Source organism: Diuraphis noxia, unplaced genomic scaffold (genome assembly GCF_037042655.1).
Source record: "Diuraphis noxia isolate RWA-SAM2 unplaced genomic scaffold, SU_Dnox_SAM2 contig0002, whole genome shotgun sequence".
Lineage (NCBI taxonomy): Eukaryota > Metazoa > Arthropoda > Insecta > Hemiptera > Aphididae > Diuraphis > Diuraphis noxia.
In genome coordinates, this window is record NW_028301712.1 from 56905954 (window position 1) to 56927296 (window position 21343).

Here is a 21343-nt window from a genome sequence, read left to right on the forward strand (position 1 = left end):
AATTTCGTATGCTGCATTGCTGCCTATTGTGCATCTGAAACCTGCAGAGCTATTCGTTTCCGTGATAGAGTAATAAACTACCTCGACCGGTGGACGGTGGTACGCTTTACGATAATAATAATACAATATTATATTTTTCGCCGTATGCATTGAGTACGACGTGTTGCATCCGTTTATACGATTTAGTGTTGTAGTTGTGATCCGGCGGTGGATGTGAAGTGAATATTGTTCGTCCGGTGACCGGCGGTGAAGGCGTTTGTGATTTGTGATACAATAATTTATCCCAGTACGATATAGTGCACCTACTCGACAGCGTCTAAGACGTGCTGAACAATAGGTACATCTGTTGCTGGCGCACTGTATAGCGTTGCACGCGTTGTTTCTCGGCAGTCCGTCTGGGTTTCTATATTGTAAGCACAACACTGAGTACATCGAGCCGGTAATAGCCGTACACAGAATCCGCTACAATGTCTGACAAACAGATCTATTATTCGGATAAATATTACGACGACAAATATGAATACAGGTTTGTACAATTTAGACGCTGGTATTGTTTTGTACTATAATGGTAAGTCACTAAATCCGCATGTAGTATAAAAAAATGAACAAACATTTTAATTTCTCTATTGTCTATGAACGATACAATTTATTTTATTTTTAAAAACTCTGTTTTTATTTTCTTGTATTTGTTCCTGGAGCTATAACAATTAATGCATTTTAAGTACAATAGGCTATAAGTAGGTATTGCCATATTTTCTACAAAATGGTCTAGGTACCTCCTACCTATGAGTTAATAATAATTTATTTTCATTCTGATTCTGTGTCAAAAAAAGAATAGGATATAGGTAGGTATGCATTGGTTGACTATAGTTATTTGTGCATGTACTTTTACTGTATAGTTATATTATTTTATTTTTTTATAACTACATAGAGCAGGGATCTTAAACCTCTTAGGAAGTAAGCCATCTATTTTTGAAATATCTCGCCATCCGTAGGTACAGTAAAGTTATATAATAATAATAAAGAAAAAAGTTTAACTTATTATTATAAAAACATGCTATGCTTAAAATCTGTTCATATACTTCATGGGTTTCATTTAAAGACATGGTGGATTTAAGGCGCCTGATTTGGAAGATTCTTATAAACAAAATACTAACCTGTAAACTATAATTCAGTTTCTATTGAATCGTTTTAAAATACTTGGATACAAAATCATTTATCCAGTTGCCCAATTAAAATGCATTTTCCTAATACTTATATTTTATCTGCTGTTAAGTAGGTATTAAATAGGTGTTTTGAAAATATTTTATTTAATTTAATTTACTAGAAATGAGCTATTAGGTTAGGGTGACCATATGTCCTGTTTTGTACAGGATTGTCCTTAATTTCCGCATTGTGTCCTGACAAACTTTTCTCTTGACGCTTTTTGTCCACAAATTTCTGTCCCATATTTACCCAGTCTTTATTTACTGTAAATTTATAGTTTTTGAAATTTATTTTATAAAAAATTATATTTTTTTAACTATATTTTTGTACGACTTAATTGAATAGAATAATATAAGATTCTATACTTTTCAGTTATATATTGTATTTTTACATATTTGTTTTTTCACATTATTGTCGGCGACGTAAACCATATGTATAATAATGTATTAATTACTATATAATAATTATACCCGATTAAAAATCAAAAATAATAATAATAAATACTTATCATATTATTCTATATTAATGTCTTGTATTTTATGTTTTTAAATATGGCCATCCTATATTAAAAATATTATTTAATAGCGGTTCTAGAATATTGATACAAAAAGTAAAAAAGTAGGTATACATTTTTAAAACGTTTATGCGTTTGACTATAATTTTCAAATTTTAATATGTGGAAAACAGTCATGCTATTCATAATATTGTATCCTTCTCTAATAAACAAAATAATATAAGTTACTGACTATTAATTTTAAAAATAATCAACAAAAAATAAATATTTTTTAGTATTTATATCTTTTATGAGAGTTGTATCAAATATTTTTTTACATTGGAGATGAATAAAAAAAGTTTAAGAACCGCTGTAATATATCTGTATATATTTCATCATAAGACATATTGAAATATTCTATGAAATACTTATGGGTATAACACTACTACCAATATTTACCTACTACTTCACTTAAATTTACCATTTAAAATTTTTTAATTATTATTTACCAATTACACATTTATTTGCTTTAAGAGTAGGTGCCATATTAAAAGAAGTAAAATGTATGTCTCAAGCTTTAGCATTTTTTAACTAATTAGAGCATTACATTTTAGTGTAGATAATTTAAAAGAGATATTCCAATTTTAGAAAAAGTCACTAACTAGTATCTTCATAAAAATCATTATAGATAAATAAACCAAATTTTAATGTATGATAGGTACACCTTAACTAAATAGGTACATCTTTTAAAATATTTAATCACAAACAAAAGTTTATTCCTAAAATTAGTAGGTATATTTAAAAGTTATATTTATTTATTTTAACCTGATTAAAATTTAAAATGTTGATAGTATTATAGTATTATTTTAATAACGTAACATATTTTTAGACATGTGGTGTTGCCTAAAGAGATGGCAAAAAGTATACCAAAAACACATTTACTTTCTGAAGATGAATGGAGATCAATTGGAGTACAACAGAGCAAGGGATGGGTACATTATATGATCCATGAACCTGGTGAGTTTTTACATATTATTAATTTTAGGCAGCTGAATGCCCATAACATTATTTCCAAAGTCCATACTACTATTACAGTACTACTGCAAATTTTATATTATTTTAAACAAGAATAAATACTTTTTTTGGCTCTAATAATGCTCTCTTAAGAGGCACTACACTTGCATGTGTTGTCTCCGTCTTACAAGTGTGTAACATAGCAAATTTTACGCTTAGCAGATCACGTTTAGCTTTGTTAGTTTAAAATTTAGAGTGAGTTGATCTCTTATAAAAATTAAAGGTAACATTATAATGGATGGCTTCTTATAAGCTTTTTACTATATTTTAATTTTAAAGCGAGTTATGAGTATTTTAAGATATACAAACAATTTACAATTTAAAAATACTTATAATTCGCCGAGTAATTCGCTTTAAAATTAAAATATAATAAAAACCTTTGAGAAGCCATCCATTATAATGTTACTTTTAATTTTTATAAAAGATCAACTCACTCTAAATTTTAAACTAACGGAGTTAAATGTGATCTGCTGAGTGTAAAATTTGCTATGTTACGCACTTGTAAGATGGAGACAACACATGTAGGTGTAGCGTCCTCATAAGTGAGTTTACATGAGAGCCTGAACATTAACAAATGCAATCAAACTAACCAATGCAAATGGTCTTGCCCAATACGAACAAATTCATTCGTTCGCATTTAGAAGCATTCACTTCAAAGGCAGTCTGATCAAAGCATTCAATATGCGGTCAAATACTTCTAGTAACATTAACTTGAATTTTTTTTGTGTTTGGGCTCTAATTAAAACTCATTTTTACATAACCTAACCTAACCAATTAATATTTTTGAAGGGTTAGGTTAGAAATCTGGACATTTTTCATGTACCATGCGTAATGTTATTGGTTTTTACTTTTTTTTTTATGTCAGTGGACTGGATAAAATTTTTCTACAGATTGCCATTTGGGTACTACTAGCCTAAGGTTTTAACTTTTTAAGTATGTTGAATCCTTTAAACATATACTTTTTTTCGTGGCGGTCTGTTATAATTTATTTAGTAATATTCATCTTACCACATTAACTGCCATGTGACCGTCAGCAATCACACTATATGTATAATCGACCCATTAAGAATATTTTTACACGTCATTCCAAATTTTTATATAGTATAATATACTACTGTATTTGAAAAAAAATCTTTTAATATATTGTTGTAGCATCATGGAAAAGTTAAAAATATAAAACCATATCCACTTATAGTCGCTGACAGTCATGTGGTGTAGTAGTTATGATTAATAGACACTGGTGGTTGCCAAAGTTTAAAATTTTAAATGTAATTTTTGTCTATTATTTTGGCACTTAAAAATGTTGCATAAAATAAAGTATAACTGCATTTGTCAGTATAAAGTATAGGTATGAAGTTTCATTAATTTTTGTTTAACCTTATTTATCTATCTGATATCTAATATGTTCTATCTAGATGGTTAAATTTAAATTTAAATTCTTAAGTTAATAAAATAAAATATTAAACAATCTTTTATTAGTATACGTAAAATGTAATATTTTTTTAAAGTACCAACTTATGTAAAATAATTTTAATATGAAAATATATTTCTCATAATTCCTTAAAAATGTAGAAACAAAATATATCGGTATTTGATAAGTGATTACTGATTACCTTTCTTTTTTTACTGGATTCTTATTGTTGATACTGAATAATTATTGTATTTTTTATTTTTACAGAACCTCACATCCTCTTATTCAAAAGACCACGAACCAACTGAACTTTCAACATACCTAAAAATGTTGAATGTCTTATTGAACAAAGCAAAGAATGTAGGGAATGGCAAATTTAGTTTCTAAGTATTATAATGTTCTGTTGTATATTTAAACCAATGAAAAATGTTGATTAATTTCGACTTTTTTCTGAGTAAATGTAATGTTTATTCACTCTGTTATGTTTCAATAATTGAATTTATTTTTTAAATGTAATCGTAAATATTTACTCTGTAAGTCTTGATTATGAAATATGTTTATTATTAATACATTTTTTTTAATCAACTACTATTCTAGGGTATTGTAAAAACAAAAAAAAAAAAAAAACAAGAATAATACCTAATGTTTTGATTATTTTCATTGTACAATATAAAATATAACCACTTGTACTTTAAGTAATTTTTAAAAACTTAGATTTATTGAAAAATGTATGTATTTTAAAAATAAATCTAAAAATTAATTGATTAAAAATGCATACTTATTCTATCTATATTAGAATTAAAGGAAGTATCATATCTTAAACAATATTAGTACATATTTGTTAGTTGGAAACCCGTCTTGTGTCCAATTGTACTTCTTGTTGTAACTTTGGTGGCAATTCACGATAAATAGCCTCTGGTATATTATCTAAAATATTGTTAAAATTAATATGATAGCTGGTTTATTGAAAAGGTTTCGTGTGTTGCTTACCATTACAGCGATAAACCAGATCTGACCATATGATCATTTCTTGAGAGAAGCAAAACACCCCTAACCTACCACCTTTAAATGTGTAATCAAACACGTTTCCAGAATCTGTTACCATATTTTGACCTTCAAATATTCTCAATCTAATAAGACCAATTTTTGGACGATGCAATAGTATCCATCTGTAGGCCGTTTTACCTTTCCAACCAATGTTTCGTGGATCTTTCCACAATAGTTTCACCTATTTTTATTGTAGAACAACAATGCGAGTAATTTTTATTTATTCTCTATAAATAGTATTTTTATATTCTCGCCTGTTTGTCTGTGCTCTCCGTATTCCACAGGGCGTTTCTCAACATTTGTCCGGGTCCGGTTTCCGAATGTACTGCTTTGATCTGAATCCCAGGTTCAGCTACAGCTCTGAACGGTGTCGCTTGCCAGTATGTTTGCGTGCCTTTTTTCCACATCACTGTATAAAACTTATGATTGTCCTGGTAACTGAACACAAAGCCTACGTAATCGTCATCGATGTCGGTGTCCACGAAGAATGTACCTTCAAAGTCGACGCCACCGAACGAGTCGTAACCTAACAACGACATGGTATACATTATTCATTGTAATCTTTCGACACTGTCGAACAATATTACCTTGGTCGAATCATAAACTATGTACAATTATTTTGTAAGTATTAAATAAATGTGACTACAGCAGAGAAGCGTATTAATACTAACCTACTGCCAAACCGGGGTCGCTGTTCATAGTCTGTACGAATTCCGCCCCTCTGTTGTACACCACCCAGTTGGGATCGATTTGCGAATCGCCTTCCGGGTCCAGCACCACCGTCTGATATGTCCTAAAGTCTGTGGTGAATATCTTGGAGTTATTGGGACAGTTGTCCAAATGGTTTGGCACCTTGTCGTAATCGTTGTCGTCTTGACATATGTCCCCGACGCCGTTGCCTGTACACGGGGATGCGATTAACGCGAACCAAATAGGTTATTTGATTTTAATGATGGAACGTTTACAGGACAATAATGGTTACCGTTTACTGACCGTCGAAGTCGGCCTGGTCTGGGTTGTACACAAGCATGCAATTATCCTGCGCGTTTCCAATGCCATCGCCGTCAATGTCTGGATCGCACTCGTCGCCTTTGCCGTCGCCGTCGGTATCCAGCTGGTTGGAATTCGCTACTTTGGGACAGTTGTCTACGCTGTCTTGAATTCCGTCCCTGTAGTGCGAATCGTATTGATTATTATTGTTGTACACTATAATTATGTTTTCGGACTGTTTATCGATTTAGTTCAAACCATTACCATAACATTAGAAATATTATAATAGAATCACATCGCACAGCGTATATTATTAGGTATGTCTATATAGAACCTGTCAAATGCTAATATACCTATAGGTACCTAAACATTTAGTTTAAAATAACAAATTGATTTTGTCGAAAACTAATTTTGCGTACACATTTCAATTTTACCCGAATTTTTTTTGCCCAGTAATTCAAGTATTGGGAATTTCTTTACGTTTTATCCCATAAAGCACAAACTAGATACACTCATCTAAACTAGAAAAACTATTGAAGTCGAAGATTGAAGCATTTTTACTGCTCAATAAGGTAATGACAGACACAAAAATAAATTTAGGTACCTACCTATTTAAAAATAATCATAGTAAGATCAATACATTCATCGCTCTGTTTCATAAATCTAACATTTTTTTCTCTGGTCTGAGATAAAATTCCAGAGAGCCATGGTCGCATGGGAACTGAATATTGGGGTGCTGCGTAGTGCTGTAGTCGTAAACAAAGCGGAGAGTATACTTTATAAGTTATACCCTATAGGTAACCAATCACCATTAGGTGTTTTGGTATACATAAATAAAATACTTATTATGACCAAATAAAAATAAAAGTAAAACATTTATTTACTTACATTGTTGTACTAGGTATTTCTTTAATTTTTAATTAAATATTTTTTACTAATTACTTATATATAAATATACCAGAGGTGGTGAATATGAATACCAGAATACGTCCATGAGTGACATGAATATATACAATGATATCAAGAGCCAAAATGTCGAAAAATATATTTTATAATTTTTATAATTTTATCGTTAAAAGTAAATTTTGGTTGTTTTTTTTTAATAAGACGCTTAGACGTTAAGTTTTAAAATTTAAGTTTTTTGACTCATAATATTAATATTTTTTTGTATTTTATTTTGTCTTGTATGAACAATTTTTTATAATTTATAACTAATAAAATAAAAAATCCCAAAAGGAAATTTACATGGAATACATTTATTATGTGTGTGTGTGTAAATACAAATAATTCCAGTAGGTGGACATAATTGGTTGAATAGTTGGTGAGGGACGAGGGTGGCTAGCAAGTAGCATTACTCATAGTAAAGTGACCTGCAGAGTCTTGGCCGAAGGCCTTAGCAACCAATAGAACTAATTATTAGTATTTCTTTTTCTGTAAAACAATTTTAATTTGTAGAAGTTTCAAGACTTCCTCCCTTTAAATTTAAACATATGGCTGCACCTGAGATTCATTCCTGGAGCCGCCTATGTTAGTTATTAAAAAGTTTCCCTTCTCCCGTGGTTTGTAAATTAATGGATACAGTAAAATCACCAATAAAATGTATGATAATGCAGTTTCGAAGTGAGTATGACAGTATGTTATAACTTATAACTTATTAATAACTGATCGACATCGAAGGCCGCCAATCCGATGATGTACGTAATGTAGACAGACGACGAGTGTAGTTGCCGTCTACCACTACGTCCTACAACTAACCTACACTAACCTACAAATTGTAATAATCAGTTATTAATTATTATCTATATTATATTATTATGTAATATGTATATTATATATGTATTATGTATTTATGTATCTATATAGTATAAGCGACTAAAATAAATTATAGAAAAGCGTAATACAGTATGAATAATATGATATTTATGAATACCTACTTTAAATTTTTCAACCCCCCCCCTCCCCCCGAATTTTTTTCCTGCGTTCGCCCCTGCTCTCACTACAGCATTGGTGCTGCGGCCCATTAGTCATTACCGTGGAGTGCGAAAATGTAATATTAACGGTAAAATACGATTGAGAACGTTATTTTTGGTAACACGATTGAGAACGCTCGATATTTTTGTTTTTTTTCAACGTTGCCAAATTTAATCGAATTAATTGAGCACGATAATCGGTTATCGATCGATTAAGAACTTTATATCTTTTTGACAGAATGATTAATACAGCAGTTGATTTTTATAATATTTATCAGAAGTTTATCGGATTAACCGTATGTTATTTGTAACTCTGATACCAGATATACGAGAGAATTACTTATGAATAGGCGTTTTAGTCGTCGCACAAACGTCAACGAAGTATTCGTATTATAGTCGGTTAGGTTCATATTATTATAAATTTTATTTCATAATCATAAAAATTGACTGAGAAAATCTATACCAAATTTTATGTGTATGGACCATATGGCGTAACATGTTCATCGGATCACCTATTATATTATTATTTAATACCTATTATAGTATGTTATATTTTATGGCGTGTACCTGTCCCTGTCGATATCGCTGTCGCAAGCATCGCCTATCAGGTCTTTGTCGGAATCTGTTTGCGTTGGGTTGTGCATACTTGGACAGTTGTCACAAACATCGCCAAGACCATCGCCGTCCGTGTCCCTTTGATCGGGATTCGCTTTTTTCGGACAGTTGTCTTCGTGGTTCAGTACGCCTGGAATGTTTGCAATGTTGTGTTAAAGTTTATTATAATTATTGTATTAACTTAAGATACCTATATCGAGGTTGTCATTGATTAATTGCATTTTTTTTTTTTTGAATTTATTAAACTTACTCGTATCAATTACATTAAGTACTTACCGTCGTTGTCAATGTCCGCATCGCAAGCGTCTCCTATTCCGTCGTTGTCCGTGTCGTGCTGATCTAGATTCGGTATGGTCGGGCAATTGTCGCAAGCATCGCCTTTTTTGTCCGCGCCATCTTGATCGGAATCCATTTGGTCCGGGTTGGACACCAACGGACAGTTGTCCTGTGAAACAATCAGTATAGACAATAAATAACGACATCGGTTATACATTATTATAAATAAACCGGCAGCGTTTCTTATTGCAAGACAGAAATCATGCGGTAGTGTATAGCCAAGACGGCTGGATTATGAGGGGGGGGGGGTCTAGCCGGGGCAGAAACCTCGGAACCCTCTAGTGCCAAAGTGAAAGGGGCCCATACAATTTTAGACTGATACACATTTTTCTGTGATTTTAAAGAATAGTTTTTTTGGTATTTTTAAAAACCATTTTTGTTATCAATAAAAACTTAACTAAATGCCTACAAAAACTCTATTATGGTTGAAAAAACACATATTAATGTTATTTTCATTGATATCAAAGATATCGTCAATGTTTAATAATGTTATTTATAAATTAATACTCGGTAATATAGATAAATACTGTGAGTATTGGTTGAATACCTACCTACTGATGCTATACGTGAAATCACTCGCGCTCTAAATTTCTAATATTGTATATCTTATCTCGGCGCATGTAAGTTATTAATCATAACGACTTGCGGTGTTTATGGTACATTAATTTAGTATCATCAATTATTATAAGACTCGTGCAAATAAAATTATATAATCTACGAACAATACGAACTTATATAATAATAATATTAGTTAGATATTTTAGGTTACATATTGTTCAATTCACACTGCTACTGTGTACCTATTGTATTATTTATTATAATTGTTGTGTTAAAATAAAAAAGACGATTGAAAATCTTTGTTTTTTCCAAAATGATGAAACCAAAAATTTTAAATTATTCATCAAAAAGAAAGAAAAAAGAGCAGCAGGAAAGGTTAGGATCTAAGGGCACCAGACCCTTGATTCATTATTTACGATTTTGCATACGCATCATTATAAAAATATTAAATAAAAGTCCACGTTAACTGATAAACGTAGGTGTATTATAAATTATAATATTATCGACAGCTGCATAGTGTGGATACTTCTTCTGTCTTTAACATACCTACTAAGCTTAGTATCAACCCCATTTTACCCTCTGCAATACCAGTTACCCAGTTGAACTCATGTGCCGCGTAAAATCTAGGTCAATTTTTGAAATGTTCATTTGAAAATGGATCTTTTAGAGCCGGTTAAAATCCTAAAACTCGGTGGGCCGATACCTTGACTATCTGGCGCTGGCCATACGCCCATAAATGATACATGCTTACTCGCATTGTCTTACCGGTGTGTTTGGCACTCCATCGTTGTCGGCGTCGTCATCGCACACGTCGCCAATACCGTCATGGTCAGCGTCTTCTTGTCCTGAATTGGGTACCTTCATGCAATTGTCCTGTGCATCGAAACAAACCGAACGCGATGTATAGATTATTCATTGGTCATATTTATTGGCAATTATACTGCTCTAACCTTTTTACACCGAGTGTCGTTGCACGCCAAATCGATATCTGGCCATCTATCCAAATCCAAGTCTGGTCCACATATTTTACCGTTTCCAGCCCAGCCCACGACACACTATAATGTTAAATGACAATGAATACTGTTAAATATTTTAATACTTTACTATCTACTAATATACACTATAGTACTTTATTTATTTACTATACTACCCCTATTACTAATACCTACGCAGCTACAATAAAATATATATTGGTGATGGAATGCCAAGCCCCCCTCCTCTTGATAATATACCTAGTTAATAGTTATACATTATATTAAATACTTTTAAATTTTTGATTGAATTATTATTACGTATATACGTAGTTATTTACAAATATATATGAACTATGAACAATTTTTAAAATGTGTATAAAAATGATTTGGAAATTATCTGTAATTAAGGTTTAATTGAAGCATATTATTTCATAACAAAACAAACTTTAGTGACATCTTGAAATGCCCAAAATACCAAAATAGAGCAAAACATTAATTTCCTAACAACTAGACTTTAGCGGTGCACTTCGTTTTACAGCGAATATTCCTTTATTGATATTAAATTGATTTTGCACACTTAAAACTGATTTCTGGTTTTTAATTGATTTATAGTATAAATTTGGTAGCCAATTTATGAAAATCATAGAAACATATTACGTATAACAACATAAGTTGTTGAGTAAGGTAATACAATTAATTAAAATTATCAACCTGCTAGTACCTATGATTTATTATTATTAGGTAATTAATATTGTACAGTATATTATTTGTATTCTATTATTACGACTTATGTAATATAATTCATCATAGTAAAAAATACATTGCTTGAAACTAGTTGTTGGCAAATGCAATTTGTGTAAATCAGCGACTTGATGAAAGGGTAAATATAGGTAATAGTGTAATTATCATAATCATCAGTTATTAGTTATCTTCAATTTGTGGTGTTAGTACATGCATAATTTATATGTTTTTAGGAAAGATCTAATGTTAAGGTATTGACTTTTTTGATCTTGAATAGGGTTAACTATTCGATATTATTAGGTACCTATCAAATTAATCATAATTTATTTATATACATTTTATATAGGTACTTATATATGATATATATATATATATATATATAAATCACACATTCTACTTACTTCGCAAGAAAATTTTCCAGTAGTTGATCTAACACACTCTCCGTTTTGATGGCACATCGTACCATCTGGACACATCCACGGTGTTTTCTTTAGATTCTCAACCGATAAACATCCCAACGATTGATTGCCGATGTAGCCCGACCGACAGCCACCGCAACGATAAGAACCCTAATCAACGAGTAAATAAGAACGAGATTCGTTGAGTTGCTGTCAAAGTATTAAGCACATACACATACATGTGAAATATGAATACACATAATAAATATTGATAAATAATAATGCATTAACTAAACGTAAACATAACGTACGAAGCAATAGTATGATCAAACGAGATATATCTGGAGAGACCAACACTTTTTTATCAGCTTTGCGATGAATTACGAAATTTTAATGTTATGCAAGCTTTCATAGCACGAAAATAATATCAATAATAACATTGCAGTTTTTACAATATAGTATATCATTATAAGATATAAGATCAATGTTAGGTATCTAGTAATAATTGAAAAGTAATATACAATATTATTGTAATTTGTAAATAGCTTACTTAACTGAGTAGAATTTAGTATCTTAAGTGAGCCAGAAATTGTTCATTATGATTTATGTGACTTACAGCCCGAGTAGGAATAATTTTTAAAGAGAGGTAGTTCTAATCGTCTCAACTCTCAATGTCTCAATATAATATAACAAATAATTAGAAATTACTACCTATTTATACGTATTTCTTCTTTTTCTTTGGTACTTAGTACTCTCTAAGAGTTTTAGCTACCATCACAATATCTCTCCATTTTTCACGGTCCTGAACTACTTCCGTCCATTCCTGTACTCCCAATCTTTCAAGGTCTTAGGTCTTCTTCCACAACATCCAGTCACCTTTTTCTGGGTCTTTCTCGCGTTCTCTTTCCCATTGGTTTCCGATTTAGGATTGTCCTACTTATATCATCCTCGCTTTTCTCTGCATCGCGCCATCGCGTGTCCTAACCATTATTGGATCTTTTGCCCTCTTACAAAGCTGATAACTGCGTCATTCCCAATTGAACGTATATTTACGTGTCAAATATTATGAGAACAATATTGAATTGAAAAAAAAGTATTATAGATTTCACATAGATATTTTTACAGTATTTTTTATAGGTTAATCAATTTTATTGTATTTACCTACAGGTACTTAATCTCCCTAATGAAAAACCCGAATCAATATCGAACAAATAAAATCATCTTCACCTCTTTAACATAACAGTAAATTTAACACAAATTGAATTTTGGTACAAATAACAATAATAAACTAGTTTTCATTGATGGTATAAATTGTGCAAAATAATCTATGATCTCACCTCGGTGTTCAAGCACAGCGAGTTAGGTGCACAGCCTCCGTTTCGGCCGTCAGCGCATTCGTCAATGTCCACGCATCGGTGACGACCCTCGTCCGTCCTCCTTGTGCCTTCAGCACCGATACCCTGGGATGGACCCACCGTCGTATAACCCGGTGGACATTGACCGCATTTGTAACCAGGTCGAAGGTTTGTGCACTGTACTCGGGGATCACAAGGTTCGTCCAGATCACACTGCAATAATCAAAACGATACGTATTATCCAGCGGCCAAGCGCAATACGATAGTGGCGCGCGAAGCTAATTGTACACTCAATTCAATTTAAGTAGGTATACAACTGTCAACTACATTACAATAAGCATTTTAAAATTACGTAGGTATTGACGGACTTAAATATGGATAGACGGATTTTCAAATTCCTTATATTATATAATATTGTATGCATATCAATGGGAATTTAATCTCGCAATTTTCAGATTCATTTTAGTTTTTAATTTGTTTTTGATTAATAGGCAATAACAGTTTATCCAATGTCAGTAGCAATGTATAGTAGGTATAAAATGCTTACTGCATAGGTAAAAATTTACTCTATGAGCCTCCCCAAAAAAAGTATTCAAGTCCGCCAACCATCTCAGTTACTTGTGTATAAAAACACCGATTTATCGTTTTATCATTGAGATATCTCACTTCATCCAGATCAACGCAGTTCGTCCCATTTCCGGTAAACCCTGTCGGACAACTGCCGCACTTGAAGAAAGGCGGTTCTTCACACGGCAGGCACTGCACACCTACAAAGATCGAATTAATTATTTTAATATTTTAATCTTATGCTATTATTAATTTTTCCTATTATACTCAATCAAAATGTATAATACTTCAATAAAAAAAAAAAAATCAGATGTTAATATTTTGTTAGTTACACAAAATGTATAAATATAATAAAAATATACTCTACACAATTGACACAAAACCTGAAAATTGGTTTAGTTGATTTATAAAGTTAAAAAAAAATTGTTTTATAAAAAAATTAAAAGTAACTATTTGAAGGTATCTGTCTAAACTCTAAAATATGGAAAATATAAGAAATGCGTATATAATATAGGCGGGTGTATGTTTATCTGGATGAGTTATATAATATTACCAGCAGACAAAAATACCAACTGTCGAATTTTGTAGCTTGTCTAATTCTAAAAGAATAATGTTTTATAGATATTTAATTATTATTTTTCGGTAACTGAGTAATATACATAAATTCAACATATTATACACACGTCATATTGCTGAAGTATAATGTATTTACCTGGAGAACAAGGGGCCAAGTCACAACCACGTGGACGGCACCTCTGACCATCACCAACGAATCCTTCCGGACAGGGACCGCACCGGAAACCTTCTACCGTGTCTTGACACCTGACGCCTATAAAAATTCATTTGGTAAAATGTGTAGTTTACATTATACAATTGCATCAATAGCGTATAATATAGGTACATGGATAATTAGTTTATTCTAGATATAAGTCTGAAAAAATCAGGGGAAGCATTTTTCGTGCTCAACCGTCGATTACTAATACGTGAATACTAAATTTCAGTACTTATACTTTCCCGTTACTTCAAAGAAAGCCTACGAATTGGTTCCCACTATCTACCTATTGAATCGGTCCCCGAGTGATCTACAAGTTAGGCATACGAATTTTTTTTCTTATAAACTTTTAAATGTAATAGTAAAATTATGTAAAAATAAAATTTTACAATAAAAGTCAAAAAATTATTGTATATTAAATCGACAACAGTTTCAAAGGTTAACAAGGTTGTATATTGTTGCTTTAGTCAATCTGTACACAAATATAAGCAATAAATTATATATCCAATACCTACGTCCGTCCTTTCTATGAGAATACGTCTATGTATTTTTCAATACTAATTATACGAGTATGTATAATAAAATAGGTTATTTAAATAATAGTCCCGCTCAATAATCAATATCAAATAGGTGGAATTTAATTAAAATAAATAATAATGTAGCAAAATGAATGTAGTTGGTAGGTACCTATATATTTTAAACATACAGTTTTCATAATTTTTATTTTTGCTTTTCAGTTGTTTTTCTTGATTTTAAATGTACTTCTTTGTTTTAGATATTTTTTATTTATCACGTTGGATTTTTTCTTTTAACAAAAAATATATTTATTAGAATATTAGATGCAATTACATACTGAATCTAGTTTTTTATCAAATTATTCTCAACAATGTTAATTTATTCTGAATTACATAAATTAGAAATTCAACCCTCATAATTGGTAGAAAATCATATCCAAAAGGAACTGGTTCAAAAAAACATTTTGTTTCAATAATTTCGTTTAATTTTTAGGGACTTAATGGGGATGTAGTTCCTTTTCGTGTGAAAGAACATAAAAAATGTCGTTCATTTTTAGGAGGTACATCAACTTCTTCTTTGATATTATATTAATATATGAAATTTAAAAATTTTGAAGGCAAAATTTTTTAATTTTTTTAAAAAATTGTGTTAATATTATAAACAATCTTTAACAATCTTTACAAAAATATCGAGGGCGGCCGAGCAGTCTTAACGGTCTTAACTTGTATGAAATTAACAAGATACATTTTAAGAACAAAAAACTAACTAATTAAACAATTATAGGTACTACAAATTATATTAATACAATTTTAAAGTTATTGAGGAACTAAAAAAGTTCTTTATTTAGGAACGAGAATATAAACCAATTGCTTTCTTTGAGCTAGGAACGAGAAACAGTTTAGTTGAAATAAAACATATTATTACGTATCACGTATGGGGACTAATTAGAATATTTATTATGAGTCTTACATTTGGACCCAGAAGGCAATTCCAAATTTTTTATCTTGAATACCTCCTGCAATTTCCGCGAGTCATTTAATATAGAAATAATTAAAACTGACATCCAAAATTAAATTGTTTGAATATTATATTTATTATTATTTAGTTATTTGTAATACCTATTTTAATCTATTATAATAGTAGGAATCTTAAGAATTTACCGAATACTGAAAAATAAGTCCCATTGAAAATACAACATAACACTAATTGAATTCATTAAGTTAAGTACAATATTATTGATGGATAAAACCACAATAAGAGATTTGATAGAATTATTTTACAGAGGGGTTAATTTTACTGGATAAAGTTATTTACAGAGAATTTACCCTTGAACCCTCGAATTAATAAAATAGGTGATATATTTTAAGATAAAAATATTCAATAATTCTTTTGATTTAAATTTACGAATCTTTTTCTTTGTAAAATATAAAAAAAATATATAAACATAAAATTTAATAAACCTGTCTCATAACATAATAATTATAACCAGGTCTTTGTTTCATGCATAACTGAAGAGCTGTGTTCACAAGTTACTGAGCTAATCGACAAAGATTTCTTGTAAAAGTTTTAGTAAGTTAGAGAACATAATATTTTTTATAATTGTTTTTTTTTTTTAAACTTAACTATTTATTTAATTTACAGTAGTTCTAGTCTTCTAAAATTCTAGATAGTATATTACCTACCTACCTATACTGTTTGTTTACACTGTTTACACGGTGATCTCTGGCTGAATATTGATTTTAGTTGGATACACAATAAATTAAAAAGTATGAATCATTTATTCGATTTTGTATGAATAATGAATATTTTAATTTATTGGTATCATGTTACAATGAAACCTCTTAATACCGAACACTCTCGGTCGCTTAAACGTCGTCCGCTATTTGGAGGTGCCCGCTATTAAGAGGGGAAATATAGTGAGTACATATTTCATCGTTCCCAAAATTCCGTCTGTTATTTGGATGTGTCCGCTATTGAGAGGTGTCCGTTAAAGGAGGTTTCACTGTATAATGAAATCACCGTGCGGCGCGCGTAAAGATGTCAATTTTGCCATTCTTAGTGTTTATTAGTGTTTATATTTATCTTGAAAAATATTCACTCGTTGAATGAAAATCGCATAGTATTGTGAATGTTATTTAAAACTTGAAATAAATTATTAAAATTACTAACAATATTTAATTAGGATATTTTAGTTAATATGAAGTAAGTATTTTGCACTATATAGATAGTGGATAACCTAACCTTTTTATGAAAAGCCTATGAATATTTTTGGTTTCCTCCCCCCTCCCAGCACCTTATAATCACTGCCTATGATAAAAACCTATTGTAGATCCACGTAAATCATTATTACTGTAATGTCGTAAAACACTTTAAAAAAATTGTGTGGACAAAAATAAGTTTTTTTTTTTATTTTTACTGTAAAAAAACTTAAAAGAGACTAGTATACATTCTGTGAGGCTTTGTCAGAGAGTTCTCGTCATTGCAGCTCCTAGTCAACCAATAAGTCTTACCTATCGCCTATTGGTTAAAAGTGTATTTTTAATCATATCATTATATTATACTTGTACAATGAGCATATAAATACCTGGAGCACATGGCTTCACTGCGCATGTCCGGCCCGGTTTGCACATCTTGCCGTCGCCCACCAATCCTTGTGGACACCGGCCACACCGCGGTCCATCGGGTGTGTCACGGCACTCCGCTCCCGGATAACACACCGGCGGGCTGCTGTTGCAACTAGGTTTCGGCGGCGGCGGCGGCAGGGTCGGCATGTTGCCACCACCTGTCCAATACCGTTTGTTTAAATATAGTTGTATAAAGTATAGTAGGTATTGAGTGATTTTTACTAATTTAGATAAATATATCGAAATACCTACACCGAAACTGGAAACGGTGTAGACACTTCGATGACGATAAATGATATTATGAAGGCATCGCGTGGATATCACCCGACGACCTATAGTTTGTTTACGAAGATTCGAAGAAGAAATGTGTAACATCGAGTGTCTTACCGTTTTATAAGTTCTTATAAGGCATTTATTATTATTTTTGAAATTAATATATATATTTTAGATTTTATTAACTTTTCCGAAATGTGTGAATAATGGTTCGTCTTAGAATATTACGTATTCAACATTAGAGGTAACAATGTTTACAACAATGATATTAATTATTTGAATTAAAAAAAGTATAATCTGTGCAGATGTCCTAAAATAGTCAGTAAACACTAAACATGTTTAGTGTTTACCGTACAAACCTTAATTTGTTTTTATTAAAAATAAGTCACTTTTTAATAAGTCAATTATAATGAAAATATTTTGTTGTATTCTTTAGCTTAAACACTGTTTTTAGTAAAAATGTTGAACTCTATGACTCGTGAATCGTAATTTTTATCGATTCATGCATATCTAAATTGTATTAGAAATATATTTTCATTAAGAAACAAGTTATGAGTACCTACTTTTAAGGCTAATTTTATAATAATATATTTATATCTACTATAAATTATGATTTTTTATAATTATTTTACAATTGTTCTCTATAAGACAAATTTTCAATTATTGAGCGAATGGGTATTGCTCTTAATAATAATTATTAACTTGGCCATTTATCATTTATATTAAAGTTACAAAACAAATATTTTTGATTTTAATTATATGATAAAAGATAAACATAAAAAATTATTTTGTGTTAACATTTTTTGATGCATAATTTTTAACTAATTTAAGAAAAAAATATAAATTTGTTCTTAATATTAAAAACTCAATGTACAAATTTATAATCCTATATTATATACTTAGACATCTAGCACTTATAACATAATATAAAGTATTTATATTTTATAGGTATTCCCAAAGGCCAGCCTTGGACAAAAGAAATACAAATTAAATAATACATACTACTTCACAGTTGTATAGGTACAGTACGCTGACCAAGGCTGGACTTGGGTGGTATTTGATCAAAAAAAAGAATGCTTTGTAAAAAAATAAATTTAAAAAATTTTATTTGCGTAAAAAACACAACGGTGCAATAGGTTACAAACGGTTAAACTACTAGATCTGATTTTTACGTATATTATTAATGAGAAGTTAGTATAAGTAGTATAAAAAAATAAAGGTCATTTCTCAAGTATGTAGGCTACTAATTATTAAATTATATAAATCAAATAACTAGAGTTGAAGTCCAGCCCTGGATCACTGTGAGCCTACGTTTTCCTCATACCTGGCCTGCAGAAGTCGTCACACTGCTCAAGCAATTGTCGGAGTCTATAAATCTCGAGTCGCTATAAAAAATATTTAGTTCAATTAATTACTAAGTTATTTTAGTTTTAGCCATCAAGAATTTATTGAATTATAGTTACTTGGGCTTCAACGTCTTCTCTAAGTTTTTTAACCATCTGCATCAACTCTTGAATAGTTTTTACGAAAAACAGATCTAAAAATACAATAATACACAATGTATGGCGTATACTGTTTACTACCTATGTATAGTGCTACTGGAAAATAAAACAAAATTTATCTACTTACCATCACAGTCGTGGTTGATTGGAATATCGCCTGAAATCCATAAAGGTATATTAAAAAATATTATAATAAATATTTTATATTGGTATATATTTTGAAAGTTACCCCTTCCAATACTTGGCATTCGAATCCCAATTTCGGTAACTGGAAGTGATTGTATTGCAGGCATCATTTCTACGTCTGAACTATCGTCACTAACTGAACATTTTTGAGCAGTCAAAGTAGTCTTCCAATCTGTTTCTGGGAATACTTTTATTTGAAATCTTTTTTCGTGTGTCTATAAAATTATTAAATCAACATTTATTAAAACAAACTTAAAGTATAACTAATAATTTTTATGATTAAAATACAATCTTAGACTAAAAATTACAACTATCGACCATTATTGACGTTTTTTACTGGAAAATGATGCCAGATCTCTCCGAATAATCTAAATTTGATTTTAATTAATTTTGTCAAAATTTTTGTATAGGTACTCCGGATAAAATACACGAAATGTTTTATTTCAATTACGTGTGGTGGTCTATTACTGTGTACATACTGTTTGTTTATAATAATACCACGTGTGTTTATGCCTGTTTAATGTGACTTATACGATTTATAAAATAATCTATAAAACTATAAAAAAAATTGTTCTTTTTAACTATAAGCACCGATCTGAATCGTTTTTACAATATCTACAATTTGTAATTATCATGTTCAAATGAATTAAATAATAATATACCTATGATTGTACACTACTTTCACTTATATCATCTATCAAGTTGTTGTTTAAATTTTACTTTAGACCAAGACACACAATTTTAAAACCGCTCATAATCGTACAATAACTTTTTTTATTTACCTTTTAGAACATTAATCAAAGTGTATATATTCAATATTGTATTTGTATATATTATGTAAATATAATTGAACGTAACTTGCATAAGATGCACAAGATGATTAGTAATTACTAGTTATCAAATGCACACCTATTAATTGTAATTCGTTTCATGTCCATTTTCATATGAACCTAACACCTATATGTAATACGTACTTGTGTCACAAAAGTATATAAATTATTGTAGAACAGAAGTAAATAAAATGATCATTATATTTTAAAGATAAATAGTCACAAAATACGTGACATCGACATTCAACATATTATTACCATATGTTTGTATAACCTATCTTTTTATGGTAACGACTATAATGTCCTGGTTTTAAGTCTATAGGTATCGTGTCGGGCGTGTGTAATTTGAATGAATACAAGGTAAATTCTAGATTGAAATTGGAAGTATGCATGCATCTTTTAAACTAAATCCTTATATGCATTATAACATGATATTGTAATTATTATGTTATATTTGATACGTAATAACGCAAAAATTTTAATGATATACATTGATACTCCCGAGTGGTTCAAGTGGATCTAATAACACCTACCTGACTACTTATAACGACTTAAGAGTTTAAGAGTTATAATTAATACTTTATGACAGTTAATATAAATAAAAAGCATCGTAACGAAAAATGTGATTTATTTTATGTTGTAATTTATTCGGCTTAAAATACTATACATAAATCCAAATCTGTCATGTAAAATAAAGTTTGAAATAAAGTTTGAAATAATTGAATATTAATTCTTTACTTCCATACATATATATTAAATGTTTAACACGTGCTTAAATAAATGCTTGAAAGTATATTCGATATACCTACGATCTTTTGATTTTTAGACTATTTAATTGTCAATATTTTAAATATGACAATGTTAATGTTTTAGGATTAAAATTATTTTTTTTTAATGTATACGAA

The 21343-nt window shown here is 30.2% G+C and overlaps 2 protein-coding genes across 2 annotated transcripts in view; one reads left to right on the forward strand and one right to left on the reverse strand.

Annotated features, from left to right (window-relative positions):
- Positions 1-4955, forward strand: Cks30A (Cyclin-dependent kinase subunit 30A). Its single transcript, XM_015515728.2, has 3 exons — positions 1-526; positions 2589-2716; positions 4452-4955. Exons 1-3 carry the CDS (start codon positions 468-470, stop codon positions 4490-4492), a joined length of 228 nt encoding a protein of 75 aa, XP_015371214.1. The 5' UTR covers positions 1-467; the 3' UTR covers positions 4493-4955.
- Positions 4723-21343, reverse strand: part of Tsp (Thrombospondin) — a 23799-nt gene continuing 7178 nt past the window's right edge. The window contains exons 4-21 of the mRNA XM_089218799.1: positions 19652-19823; positions 19550-19579; positions 19384-19457; positions 19245-19305; positions 17608-17805; positions 14448-14564; positions 13835-13935; positions 13151-13381; positions 11817-11984; positions 10651-10755; positions 10466-10573; positions 9083-9251; positions 8759-8936; positions 6225-6400; positions 5903-6130; positions 5486-5757; positions 5175-5412; positions 4723-5111 (exon numbers count right to left, since the gene is read on the reverse strand). Coding sequence (XP_089074925.1) covers positions 5026-5111; positions 5175-5412; positions 5486-5757; positions 5903-6130; positions 6225-6400; positions 8759-8936; positions 9083-9251; positions 10466-10573; positions 10651-10755; positions 11817-11984; positions 13151-13381; positions 13835-13935; positions 14448-14564; positions 17608-17805; positions 19245-19305; positions 19384-19457; positions 19550-19579; positions 19652-19823 — 2712 coding nt within the window. The 3' untranslated portion in view covers positions 4723-5025. The remainder of the gene's footprint in view (positions 5112-5174; positions 5413-5485; positions 5758-5902; positions 6131-6224; positions 6401-8758; positions 8937-9082; positions 9252-10465; positions 10574-10650; positions 10756-11816; positions 11985-13150; positions 13382-13834; positions 13936-14447; positions 14565-17607; positions 17806-19244; positions 19306-19383; positions 19458-19549; positions 19580-19651; positions 19824-21343) is intronic.